General features: G+C 45.2%; 1 protein-coding gene across 2 annotated transcripts in view; it reads right to left on the bottom strand.

Moving 5' to 3' along the window:
* The window catches only part of UNKL (unk like zinc finger), a 180,745-nt gene extending 167,808 nt beyond the window's left edge, over positions 1–12,937 (bottom strand). The window contains exons 1-3 of one of the 2 annotated variants that reach the window (XM_077449088.1): positions 12,817–12,922; positions 6,633–6,835; positions 1,416–1,625 (exon numbers count right to left, since the gene is read on the bottom strand). In XM_077449088.1, the coding sequence (XP_077305214.1) occupies positions 1,416–1,625; positions 6,633–6,688 (266 nt within the window). In that variant the 5' untranslated portion in view covers positions 6,689–6,835; positions 12,817–12,922. Of the gene's footprint in view, positions 1–1,415; positions 1,626–6,632; positions 6,836–12,816 lie in introns of both variants that reach the window. The other variant, XM_077449087.1, reaches the window with a different exon arrangement.
* Positions 12,938–14,135: the final 1,198 nt, after the last annotated feature.

The following is a 14,135-nucleotide window of genomic DNA, read 5'->3' as shown; positions in this document are numbered from 1 at the left end:
ATATATATATCCATCCCTCAGTTTAGGCCGATACGTATTCTATATATTTTTGGTAAAAATCGCGATTATTGATTGGTTTGCGCAAAAGTTATAGCGCTTACAAAATAGGGGATACTTTTATGGCATTTTTATTTTTACTAGTAATGGCAGCAATCAGTGATTTTTATTGTGACTGCGACATTATGGTGGACACATCGGACATTTTTGACACATTTTTGGGACCATTGTCATTTATACAGCAATCACTGCTATACAAATGCACCGATTCCTGTGTAAATGACACTGGCAGTGAAGGGGTTAACCAGTGGGTGGCAGTGTAGGGGTTAAGTGTTCCTAGGGGTGTGTTACTAACTGTTGGGGGCTGGGCTTTCTTTTAGTGAACACTGATCTCTGCTCCAATCACATGGAGCAGAGATCAGGTTGCTAGGCAGAACTGGGAGATGCGGTTTACAACGGCATCTCCTAGTTCAGCCGCCCCATGAGAGGATTGCGGGTATGCCCATGGCGATCGAGACCGCGGGACCCGCGACCGGACTCACGGGGGTCCCGACCAGCATGCGAGCGCACGGAGACGCTCGCAATGGCATGGGCGGCAAATTTAAAAGGGACGTACAGGTACGCCCATTTTCCTGCCCGTGCCATTCTGCTGATGTACATCGGCGTGCGCCGGTCGGGAAGTGGTTAAAATAGATTTAGCATATACTGTATAGTAGAGCTGCACGATTAATTGTTAAAAAATCCTGATTGCCATTCAACCCCCCCCCCCATCATAATCTTAACACAGCATTTCCCTGGTTTATTTTAAACAAGTGCAGAGCTGAACAGAGCTGTCAAAAAAAAAAAAAAAAAAAAAAAAAAGCAATAGTTTATCAACAGCAATAAAGGGACGCAATCCATCTCTAGTTTCTTTTAGATCAAAAGGAATGAACTTCAGTCTGTAAATGAGGTCAGTTTAACCACTTAAAGAATAAACCTTTTTCTGACAGCTGTTGCTTACATAAGGAAGAAAAAAAAAAAAAAAAAAAAAAAAACACATAGTATTTTGTGCTAGAAAATTATTAGAACCCCCAAACACACACATTATAGTTAAATATATACACACACATACAGACCCTAGATAATAAAATGGAGATCGTTGCAATATTTTATATATCACACTGTATTTGCGCAGCGGCCTCTCAAAAGCTATTTTTTTTTTCAATTAATAATAAAAAAAAAATACTAAACTACACAGTAAAGTTAGCCCAATTTTTTTGTATAATGTGAAACGTGATGTTACACCACGAGAATCGTGATCTTCATTCTAAGCAAAAAAAAATAAAAAATTGCGATTCTCATTTTATCCAGAATCGTGCAGCTCAAATGTATAGGTTTATATAAGATTAAAAACACAAGCTGAACAGCAATAAACTTACTCATCCCCATCTGGACACATTCCTGTGGTTTCATCATATTTTGTACAATAAACATCTGGGCTATAGTTAAATGTCCCATCACGTCTTCGAATGGGTCGGCGACGCCGTTGATTTAAGAAATGCCAGTGAAAACAGGTAAAGGGTCTGTGCTGGGTACATTTGTGTTGTAAAAACAGCGGGCACTGCTCGGTCCGAAATTCCTTCAAATACCTGTGACAAGGAAAAACCAAAAATGATAACTGCTAAAGAATTTGACGTTTCCAAATTCTTCAATTCAAAGCCAGGTATAATAATGCTGTGAATAACTGACTAGGATAGGAATTAGGCATAAAATGACAAAAAAACTAAATAATGACCAAATACTTTCAATGAAATGACTACACCACACAGAATTGGTATTTGTTGATATAGGTTCCTGCATGTGACCATCCTTACCAGCCTTATGCTGGCCATACAAGGTTAGATAAGCGTAATAATCTTGATCTTTCGACTTTCAGAACGTTAGTGGGCCAATTTTATTGAAATGCAAAGTTTTATGGTAAAAAAAATAAAAAAAAAAATAAAAAAAAAAAAAAAAACTACCACCATGTCGGATTTCTTGAGCCTGAACAATCGATTTTCAACTGCGAAAAAAGTTTGGTAAAAATCTACAGAGTGCATGTTAAAATGCAACCCTGAATTGGGTAATCAATGGAGTAAAAATGTACTGTTTATGTTGTTATCGATCGATAGATGTTGATAATTATATGGCCTAATTATCAACCTAATAAAAAGTACAATTTGTGTGTTGTGCTGCTGTAAAAAGATCTGCCCAACGCATGGTAGGAAGATATAATGTGTTGTGATGCGCTACAATGCATGTGCATTGGGGTCCTTGAATGGCACCACAGTGTGCTTACAAACACACTGGAAGAATGTGCATGATTTTGTGTACAGTCCTGCATTGTACAGATGTAAAGTGACATCAAACATTGTGCAGGTGTATTTTCAAAGGTGGTTATATCTCCTTCCATCACTTTGCAGCTCACATCATCAGGAAATGTTATCACCCCCCGAGATAAAGGGTTGTAAATTGCAATTACTAATGTTCACCACCAATGTGCTGTAATCTCTTATGCCCACACTTGTCAGTTTACCTCAAATGGCCTTCAGTAATAAGTGCATGTGCTAACCTTTCATTCTTTCAGCCAAGTAAAGAAAAGAGATGCTGCTAATAGACTGATAAGAGAATCAACAAAAGCTGGACTGAATTTATAATCGCTATAAGGTGCAGTCACATAAAAAACACCATATAATATAATTAACACCCAAACATCAAGTGAGCTCTATTCACAGCAATGAATAACAAAGTCTATTAATATTATAGCCTATTATTATTATTATACCTTGAGGCATGACATTTATCTAAAACAACAAGGCCTCAAGAGAGTAGTTAGTGAAAATTATTGATGAGCAAACTGACTGACCATTCGATTTCTAATATTTGCCCAGCCAATCATCCTTCACAAAATGCATATGATAAATCTGCAAGAACATGCTCAGGAAAATTGAAAAATCAGATGTGATCTACATGTGCATCAAATCATTGGTCTCCAGCAAACAATGTAACACTTGTATTTTGTAGCTGGAAACTACAATCTTAAAGCAGACAAATATTCAAGGCGATTGTAAAAGTTCTGTTTTCTTGTTTTGTTTTTTTAAATAAACATGTTATACTTACCTGCTCTGTGCAATGGTTTAGCAGCCCTGAGCTTCCTCTTCTGGGGTTCTCTGCAGCTCCTCTTCAGTGTCTGCCTTCACAGCAAGTGCTTGCTATTGGGGAAGACGTGAGGGCTCGCTTCCCCATAGACACACATGCACTGCAGCTCAGCCTTGCATTCCCATTCTCTGCTCATTGGCTTTGACTGAAAGCAGCAGAAGCCAATGGTTCCCACTGCAGTCTTTGAGCTTATGGAGGAGAGAGAAGGAGAGCAACGCTGCTGCTCTCTGGCACAGCATTGGATCAATATCAGGTAAGTATTTAGGGGGGCTGGAGGGAGCTGCACAGGAAAGGTTTTTTTTTTTTTTTTTTTTTTTTTTTTTTTTACCTTAAGCCCCATAAACACTATCAGATTTTCTGCTGATTTTTTCCCTTCAGTTTTCCCGAAACCATATGAGGTCAAACCTTAGGAGTTTCAATTTGTAGGCAATCCGGCAGGCCCTTGCACTACATTGTTTTGGTAAATCTGAAGACAAAAATCTGCAGAAAATCTGATAGTGTGTATGGGGCTTTGGCCTCGGTTCAAACTAGATGTGGTGCAGATTCAGGCTGGGTTCACACCGGAGCGATGCGGGAACGCCGCAAATCTGCGGCGTTTTCCCGCATCGCATGCCTCCCGCCGGCAGTTCACACTGCCCTATGCGGACTGCTGGGAGTGTCAGTGAAACCTTAATGACACCCCCAGATCAGTTCGCATATTGCAGTGCGATCTGCAAACTTGGACAGGAATCGGATCGCATGGTGTGAACACCCATGCGATCCGATTCTGCTGCGGACCAAAAAAAGGGTCCCGTGCGAGTTTGCGGCGGGTGCGATGCGAATTCAGCCATACTATCTGTATGGCTAAACTCGCATCGCACAAAGATCGGATGTGATTTGCACTGCAGTGCGATGCGAATCACATCCGGTTCTCCTAGCCGCAGCAGTGTGAACCCAGCCTTACTGCGGATCCATCAAAATCTCAACCCGTTCATTCAAACTAATTGCAGTGTGTATGTCAAGTTAACGACACCCTGAAATCAGTTTACAAAATGCAGTGCGATTAGTAGGATCGGATTCAATCCTGCTGGGGACAAAAAAAAAAAAAAAAGGGTCCTGCATGAGTTTGGTGTGAATGCTGTGGAAAAAAATAAAAAATAAAATTGAACCCCAGCGACACCGCATGCCATTCGCACAGGAATGTGCTGCGAATCCTGTACAAATTACATGTGTTCTACACAGAATCAGTGTGAACCTGGGCCTAAAGTGTTTGTAAACCTCAGAAATAAAATACCCGTATATACTCGAGTATAGGCCGACCCGAATATAAGCCGAGGCCCCCAATTTACCCCCAAAAAAACTGGCAAACTTATTGACTCGTGTATAAGCCGAGGGTGAGACATGCCTGTCCATCCCTGTGTGTGTGTCCGTCCATCCCTGTGTGTCCGTCCATCCCTGTGTGTCCGTCCATCCCTGTGTGTCCGTCCATCCATCCCTGTGTGTGTGTGTGTCCATCCATCCATCCATCCCTGTGTGTGTGTGTGTCCATCCATCCATCCATCCCTGTGTGTGTGTGTGTCCATCCATCCATCCATCCCTGTGTGTGTGTGTGTCTCCATCCATCCATCCATCCCTGTGTGTGTGTGTCCGTGTGTGTGTGTGTGTGTGTGTGTGTGTGTGTCCAGCCTACCTGTGTCCCGAGCCTGTGTCCCGTGCCTTGCCTCCTTGCCTCCGTCCCGTGCCTTGCCTTGCCTCCGTCCCGTGCCTTGCCAGGATCGCCGCTCTTCGTCGGCGCCTCGGCGGCCATTCTAAAATTCAAAAGCCGCGCCTCCGCCTTCGCCTGTGATAGGCGGAACACTGAATTTCCCAGCAGCCTGTGTTCCGCCTATCACGGACATCGTCTCATCCTCGTCCGTAGTACGAGGATGAGACGATGTCCGTGATAGGCGGAACACAGGCTGCTGGGAAATTCAGTGTTCCGCCTATCACAGACGAAGGCGGAGGCGCGGCGTTTGAAGAGTAGAATGTCCGCTGTCTGTCTGCTCGACACGCTGATCGAGCAGGCAGACAGCGATGACTCGAGTATAAGCCGAGGGGGGCACTTTCAGCCTCAAAAAAGAGGCTGAAAATCTCGGCTTATACTCGAGTATATACGGTAAGAACAAAGCATATCCCTCTATATTGTGTACTTGTCTCTATTAAGAGCATTTCTGTCTGCTGCCTCATTCCTCTGCTATCAGCAGGAATCACTTCTGACAAGCTTTACTGACACCAAGAGAAAAAAGAGAAAAAAAAAGGTGACAAGGAAGTGAGCACCAGCAGATTGAGAGCCTCAGCTCTGTTCCTCTGTGGGGGGGGTGGGCCCTTCCCTCCAATCAGCTCCCTTCACTGAGCTCTGCAGAGTGAAATTTCAGCTCATCACCCCCCTTTTTCTGACAACTCAGACAAGCTTTATTAATTTCGGACTTTGAAGGGGCATGGAGAAGTGAAGACTGCAGATAAACAGGTACAACTTATGGAGAAGGATCTCCGTTTTACCTGAGGCTTGTTGCTTCACTGGGTATATGCAAGGGTTTACAACCACTTTAATGCAGAGAATGCTTTAACTGCGGGTAACACTCTTGTTGTGGTGAAATAGTACATGTGTACACACCCCCCCCCAGCTACTGATTTTGCATGTTACAGCATACCTAGAAAAATAAATAAAAGTCCTGGGAATGTACTGTAATCATCACACTGGCTGTGCTCTCAAACGTACTATTAAGCTATCAAATGGCCGGTGTCATAACTGAACCATGAGCTTAAAATCCCATGAGAATACATTTTAGCTCACTGCAATAGTGCATTCTCACAGGAGTTTTTAGCACCCAAGTATCCCAGGAGGCAGCGGTGAGGCACGGTGGCATTCCTTGTGCCTCCCAGAAGTATTTTAGGCTAGGATTGAGGCAAGTAGGTTTTTTCTTGCAAGTAATCTATTTGCTTACAAATAACTTTTTAAAGCCACTTACATTGGTGGGGAGCAGGGGGTTTGCACAAAAGCAGATCACCTGCTTGGCATTTACATTTTGCTTAAAAATAACTTTAGCCATTTTCCCCCTGCAAGGGGTAAAGCAGAAATTCACTAAACTTACCTCCTCTCCCAAAGACAGCAAAGGGGTCTATAGCTAGCACCTTCTCCCTGGCTCATGCCAGGTGCAGGTCTTTGGGCATCTTCACTGGCTGGCTCAGAATGTGCCATGAGAATGGTCAGTCATTACAGCACAGGGGCCATTTTTAGCTCAGTTTACATGCCACATAATACTTCAAGCAGGCAGGCAGGTAGGTAGGTAGGTAGGTAGGTGTATTTTATTGCAGAGAGACATAGCATGTCTCTTTTGCAATAATTAGCTTGCCTGCTCGCAAGTTTTAGTAAAATGCCTTCAGTTCCACTTTAATTTTACTTTTAACCCCCTCCTACCTTTTTCAAGTAACATACTCACATGCTCAGTAATCCCTGGTGTGATCCACTGCAGAATTCTGAGTCCCATGCTGCCATCTTCTTTCCTTACATCATCGGGTCTGGCTGTCTTTTCCAGGTTCTTGCAGCCAGCCCCCTCCCCAAGCTACCCCTTCAGCTACTGTATGGACGCCAATGTCTCCTGGTTCCTCCAGGCTCCTGGAGCAGGGCTGACATCATCCTCGCCTAGGCAAGAATGGAGGCAGAGAGGGAAGAAAAAAAAAGAAAAAAAATATGCTGGATTTAGACCTTGTTCACATGGCTAATTACTTGTGTGCACTGTGCAGGGCCGTGCTTTGTTGACACGAAGCTGCACAGGTGTTGTCTACTAGGACATGTGGCTGCATAGACATGGCCACTGTGTCCCAATGTGACATCCATGCGGGTGCAGGTGTACAGCCATGAACACAACCAGTGAAAGTTCAGGGACACGCACCCACACAGATGTCCAATTGGGATACAACAGCTGTGTCTGTGTAGCCGTGTGCCCCAATAGACATCTATGGGACAGTCGGTACCAAGAAGCATGCAACACCTGTGCATCCCCATGTCAGCAACACACATCCCTGCGCAGGGCATGCAAGTAATCAGCCATGTGAACGAGACCTTACATGCCTGCTGAGTGGGGAGGAGCGCTGCATGCAGCAGAGTAGTTATTTTGCTATTAGGGGTCCTACAGAGAGTTGTACAATGAGTATCTCTGTGCTTGGGAGTCACAGGTGATTGTATATGGTACAGATCAGCGACACTGGAAACCGCACATCCCTGTGTTTGTACATGTACAGGGATGGATGTACACCTCTGTGTCTGAATCCAGGCCACTCCATCCCTGTACACATGTAAACAGGTGTACACTTTCTGGCATCCCTGATCGATACAGACACTCATTTTTCATGCTGCACATCCCTCCACACCCATGTAACCCAGCCCCTAATGTATGTTAGAATCTGTTCACATCACTGCGTTTTAAAACACAGATTGCTCTTTTTTTTTTTTTTTTTTTTTAATATGTTAAAATTCAACGCAATGTTTGTTTTACGTGCGTTTTCCTCCCAGATCACCTGCTAAACTTATAAAAAGCATACTGTGTTTTTTCTACACGATCATGGACTTTATTGGAAGGTGCAATTGGCACAAAATACACAGATGATGCAGTAAGCAGACGTTTTCCAGAATGCAGAACACCTGCTCACACTTATGCACTTTTTAGAAACACCCCTCTCAAGTTCAACAAAAGCGCATGCAAAATTGTCCCCTTTAAATCAGTTGTAAAGCTACATTTATTTTTTTCCTAAAATAAAAAACACGTTATGCTTACCTGCTTTGTGCAATGGCCAGTGCTCTGCTACTCCTCTTCTCCAAGTACCTGCTCCCAAGCTGGGCCGTGTGTGTCCATAGACTCGCACAGCATTGCTTGGCCCTGCCCTCCCTCACAGAATTTGACAGCTAGTGGCTTCCGCTGCTATCCGGTTCTGTGAAACTAGGAACAGACAACAGCGCCGCTGCATACAGGCCAGTCCTGGGTTGAGAATAGACGCAGGTGTTTAAGGGGGAGCTGGGGAGGGCCGATATTAAAAAGTTTTTTTTTTTTATTTTAATGCAGGGACTGCATTTAGAAACACTTTGTCTGTAACTGTTCACATCATCACATCATTGCACTGCGTTTAAAAAATAAATAAATAAATCAAGTGCTGCATGCTGCACTTATCGTATTTACACCTTCCATATTGCACCATGCTGCATTGAGTCATGTCAATTTTTTGATCAGGCGACCAGGGATCAAAATGCATTGAAAACACATGCAAAATATAAATGCAATGCGTTAAGGCTGCATTCACATCGGAGTGTTCTGTAGCTTGTAGCTCAAACAGAAATAAATCAATTATTCTCTATAGTGCTTGTTCATACTGTGGCAGCACGCAGGTAAAATCACCTGGTTGTATCCAGGATGGGAAATATGTGTGTCCTAGATTCAGGCTTTATGCAGACTTTTACAATTAGAGGGGAAGAGTTAATGAGCCCAGCTGTAGTAAGTGGGCTCATTAAGACCTCTACAAAAAACCCCAGCATGCATAGGGAGATGCTCCATCCTGGAACCAGTTTTGTGTTGTATAGACTGGGGAGTGTGTCACCTGTACTGTGCGGTGAGTTAACGCCTGTGTGGCAAAACCTTTACAACAAAGGCAGGGACTGGTACAGCACAAGGCTGCACCCAGTTGTTAGACAGGGAGTCTACGTGTGTAGTTAGAGGTCAAGCTGACCAGGATTTATTTTCTTGTTTTATTTTGTTTGGCTGTTATATGTATCACTGCATGTAGCATAAATAAACCGGATCTTTTGTTTTTTTAACCTACACCGCTGTCTGCTGTGCCTGACTTTGTGTTGTGAACCCATCCAGGGGGTCACACACACCCGCTGCCGAGCTAACCCCTCACAACACCTAAACTTGAAGACACTTGTAACTCAATGTCTGTGGGGCTGGAGATTTTTTTTTTTTTGTTGTTCATATGGAGCAGACTGCAACATTTTGGACCGCAGAGAATTACACTGGTGTGCCTAAAGAACAGGTTTATGCAGGTTTCTAAGATGCTATGTCCTCACAGCAACAAGTGACGTCACAGATGATACTGTTCTCTATAATCTAAGACAAAAAGTGGTTGTAAACCCTTACATATTCCCAGAGAAATGACTGGCTGCAGGTATTATACAGAGATGAAACAAATCCTACTACGAAATGTGTACCTGTTTATCTGAAGTTTTCTCTTCCCTACATCCCTTCAAATAGCATGAATTTATAAAGATTGTTCGAGCTGTCAGAAAGCAAGAGGTGGAGAGCTAAAGTTACCCTGCAGAGCTCAGTGAGAAGAGCTGATTGGAGAAAAGGGACACACAGCACACATGAATAGAGCTGAGGCTGTCAATCACAGGCTGTGTGCTTGAGATCCTTTCTCTGTCACCATTTTTCTCTTGGGTGTCAGGAAAACTCATCAGAAGTGATGCTGATGGCCGAGGAATGGGGCAACAGACAGAAATGACACTTAGTGCTCTTAATTGAGACAAGTGCACACTATAGACAGATGTGCTTTGTTTATATTTCATGTCCCAGACTCAAATGCTGTAACAAAATGTGCAAAACCATGACGCTCAGGTGTGACGGCAGCCAAAATGTTAATGTAATGTGATAAAAATGCAATATCCGTTTTTGAAAAATGCATACTGGGATTTTAAAGGGTTTGTAAAACCCAGATATGAAATATGAAAAAAGCATAGCTATAGTGTGTACCTGTCTCAATAAAGAGCACTAAATGTCATTTCTGTCTGCTGCCCTGTTACTCTGGCATCAGCATTAATCACTTTGGACAAGTTTTCCTGACACCAAGGGAAGAAAGGTGACGGAGGGACCGCCACCAGATTGACAGCCTAAGCTATGTTACTATGGGCTGTGCAAAGAGGGGGAGGCGTCTCTTCCCTCCAATTAGCTCTCAGACTTCTCCTCACTGAGCTCTGCAGAGTGTAACTTCAGCCCTCTGTCAAGCTTTATAAATTCTGCACTTTGAAGACTGTAGAGAGAGGGGCGGCAGATAAACAGGTATAAGCCATGTAGGAGAATTTGTTTAATCTTTTTATCAACTGAGGCCAGTCACTTCACTGGGTATATGTAAAGGTTTACAATCCCTTTAGGTTCACTAGTGTTAAAGTGGTTGTAAACCCTTTACAACCACTTTTTACTACAGGCAAGCCTATAATTAGGATTACCTGTAGCTACACTGGAGATCTCCTAAACCTGCACAGTTTAGGAGATATCCCTGTATTTGCATGTGCCGACGTCATCGGCACATGCACAGTTAAGAAAACTGAAGCAAGGGCACGTACGTGCGCAGCAGTGAAGTCATCGCGGCTCGAAGCCGCGATACCCGGAGGTAACCCCCGGGAGAGATGTCGGCTGCCTGGGCAGTGAACAAGGACCTCTGCGGGGGCTTCAATCTCAGGTAAGTAACTCATAATGAGCTAGTATGCATTAAAGCAGAGCGCCACACAAAAGGGTGGCTGCTTGTCTGCTTCCCCCTCTGTCACATTTGGCAGCTTTTGGGGGGAGAGAAGCGGGTACCTCGTTTTGACAATTTCGGCCCCCTCCTCCTTCCCATTCAGAGCCCAGCGCACTTTGCACATGTGCAGTAGAGAACCAGCTGTGAGGCCGTAAGGCTTCACTGCTGGTTTCCCTTAGTGGAGATGGCAAGAGCTGATTAAAAAAATTGGCTTGGGTGAGGACACTGTGAGATCCCCGGATGGGTAAGTGTCCTAAATATTAAGAGTCAGCAGCTATAGTATTTGTAGCTGAAGACTTAATATTTTCTGAAGGAGCCTGGAGCTCCTCTTTTAAAAACGCAGTGCATTGATGTGAATGGTTAAAGAGAACTAAAGCCTTGTACACACGATGAGGACATCGGACGAATTGTCATCCATTTTATTTATTTTTTTGCATGCTGGTCTCATTTGAAAATGAAGAGGTTACTAGAGTTACGAAAATTCTCGCCCGACAGAATACAACTTCAGAAGTGGTGTATTGTATTCTTTTGTTTCCAAGCATGTGCGGTCTTGATCACTTTTTTTTTTTTTCGGATGAAATCTGTATTGATTAAATGAAAATGAACTGATCTGGTATCATACATGAAAACTGCGGAGATCGGCTCTCGAAAAACTGCATAGTGAAGATCAAATTATCCTACGAGTGCTTGGAAAGCGGTATCTTTTGTCCGATTTTCTCATCCTATGTACCAGACATTAGGCTCCATTCATACACAAGGCGTTTCCAGAACATGGAAAAAAAAAACACGTTTGCCAACCGTTTTGGAAACTCACTTTCACAACGAGGGCATTTTGCAGGCTCTATAGCGTTAAAAAATAGAACCTGCAAAACACCCTAAAACAGCGGCTCCATGCACTCCAGTGTGAAAGGCCTCAGGCTTTCACACCGGAGCCGTGCGCTGACAGGGTGTCAGAAAAAGTCCCACCAGCAGCTTCTTTGGAGCGGTGAAGGTACGGTGAACTCACAGCTCCTCCACCGCTGCTCCCCATTGAGATCAATGGGGCAGCGCTGCGATACCGCTGGCAAAACGCCGCTCCAGCAGCATTTTGCAGGTGGATTTAACCCCTTTTCGGTCACTAGTGGGGGGGGGGGGGTTAAAACTGCCCCGCTAGCAGCTAAATAGCAAAATAAACAAATACATTTATATATAAATAGCAAATTAAACAGTACAGCAGCGCCGCTTTACTGCTGATGCCCTAGGCAGCACGGTGTGAAAGGGCTCTTAATGGCACCCCAAGCGCGGTTTTTAGATGTGCGCTAAAAAAAAATTTTAAAAAAAAGGAAGATGTTACGCTCCAAATCCGGGAAAAGGTTCTGGAGCGTCTTTGTTGTGTGTGGGGCAGCCTATTTAAGTGACTAGAGCACCCGATACGCAACGCACAAAATGCATTCCCGCTACACAAAGATGCAAAACGCGTCAGTATTATTTTACGTGCGCTTTTGGCATTCTGAGCAGTTGCGTTTCAGCACACAGATGTGAACGGGGTCTTGCTGTAGTGTACTGGAGGTGAGGTGACCCCATTGGGGTATTGTGGGGGGGGGGGGGGGAGTTGCCCCCATAGAGAAGTATAGGGATGGATGGGGTCTGTAGGGAGCGAGGTCACTCCTCCTGTCTGGGGGTGCAGCGTAGGGAAGAATGGGGGGGTACACCTCGTCGCCCCCTGGGGTGAGGAGGCGGGAAGGAGACATGAGGGGACCGGCGGCCTTTTATTTACATGGAGAAGAGGAGGAGGAGGCTGAGTGTCCAGGAATGAGCCGCCACCGCTCGCAGCGTTATTCTCCAACACGTCTTGCGCTAACCTGAGGCGCCGCTCCGCTGTGTGAGGGGGAGAGCTACGCTACGACACTGACGTAACGACTACACACACAGACAGACAACGGAGCGGGAGGAGCAGCGGGGAGCCGCCGCCTGCACACGGAGAGAGAACGGACACCACACCAGCTGTGGCGCCATTTCCCCGTTAAGCTATCATTGTATTTGGCTGCTGCTGCAAAAAATAAAAAATAAATAAACAAATAAAAAAAGCTGCAATAGCTGCTGAGGATAAGCCGACCCGCCCGCCCCGTGCCGTACACTTACGTGTAGTGAGTCGGTTTCTCGGTCTGCGGTGACCCGCTCAGCGCCGTTTTCGAAACCGACGGCATTTTCAGTCAAAACAAACATCTACGCATGCGCGGGCATCCAGGAGCCAAGCACTCACTCCCCCCGCCCTGACTGAGGGACCCGCCCCCCAAGACACACCCCTCCGTCTGACAGAAGCGTCTCGGCCTCGCCCCCTCTTTCTCAGTGACAGCTGCTAGCCAGCCGCGCCTTCTTCTGATAGCCCGCCCCTCAGAAAAATCCCCCTATGACAGCCTTCTCTAGGATACACCTCCGCATGGAATGCTCCGCCCTCAGACGTCTGTGTTGCCTCGGAATGTAGAGATCGGATGGGCTGCTCGGGTCCGGAGATGTGCGGCCCAAAGGCTCTGATCTCTCTATACATTCCCTGCATAGGTCACTGATTACCGATCGGATTCCCGTGTGCTTTTCTTATTTGTTTTTGTTCAACAATGAAAGCCACTTCAATCCGGCCCCTTTCACTAATGAGGTGGGCGTGTTAGGACGGCTCCTCCTCTTATAACAAGCCCCGCCCCTTTCCCTCTGCATGCTACTCCTCCATGTCCCCCATAAAACAGCTTTTCATCCCTCATTTTACAGCCTGATTGTGATTACAGCTAGTGAGCACACAGCCGATACGTCCCCGAACAAAGCACAGCAGCCATAGAAGACGTGCTCTCGGTCCTTTGTTATGTGACACGCCCTCTTCTTGTTATGGATCACGCCCATTTTACTACGAAAAGCCACGCCCCCTGCAGTATTAAAGGAGACCAGCACAAACAGTGTCATAGACTCTTCCTGGAAATGCCGAATTCCTGGCTGTCCTGCTGATTCTCTGACGTCCATATACCACATCCACTGGCCTGAAAGATCAAACATTCTGGCTAAGTGGAATTCTAGCTTCATTCTAACTACTTTTAAAGTTGCTCCCTCCCCCTTCCCATGCTAACTAACCTACATAAGAAAGATCTGTATACTTACCTATTTTCAAACAGCTCTCACGTGATCTCCCGTTTGCCAGCCAGTACATGCTGCAGGGGAGAGGAGAGAGCACTCAACAACAGCTAGTAAAGTCTGGAGCGGTGACATCGCCCATAGTCCTTTGCTTTGTTGGCGCTCCCTCTTCTCCCCTGCAGCCACTGCTAATTGACAAAGGGGAGCGGGATCACGTGACTCGACCACAGCGGCCTGAAAATTGGTAAGTATATACATCTTTGTTATATGTGTTAGTTAGTCTAGGTGTTAGGAGGGGGGAGGAAGCAGTTTTAAGAGTAGTTAGGATGAAGCCAGAATCCCAT

The sequence above is a fragment of the Lithobates pipiens genome, unplaced genomic scaffold (genome assembly GCF_037356315.1).
Source record: "Lithobates pipiens isolate NorthernLeopardFrog02 unplaced genomic scaffold, aLitPip1_a1.2 Scaffold_22, whole genome shotgun sequence".
Taxonomy (NCBI): Eukaryota; Metazoa; Chordata; class Amphibia; order Anura; family Ranidae; genus Lithobates; species Lithobates pipiens.
This window is presented reverse-complemented; position numbering and strand designations above follow the sequence as displayed.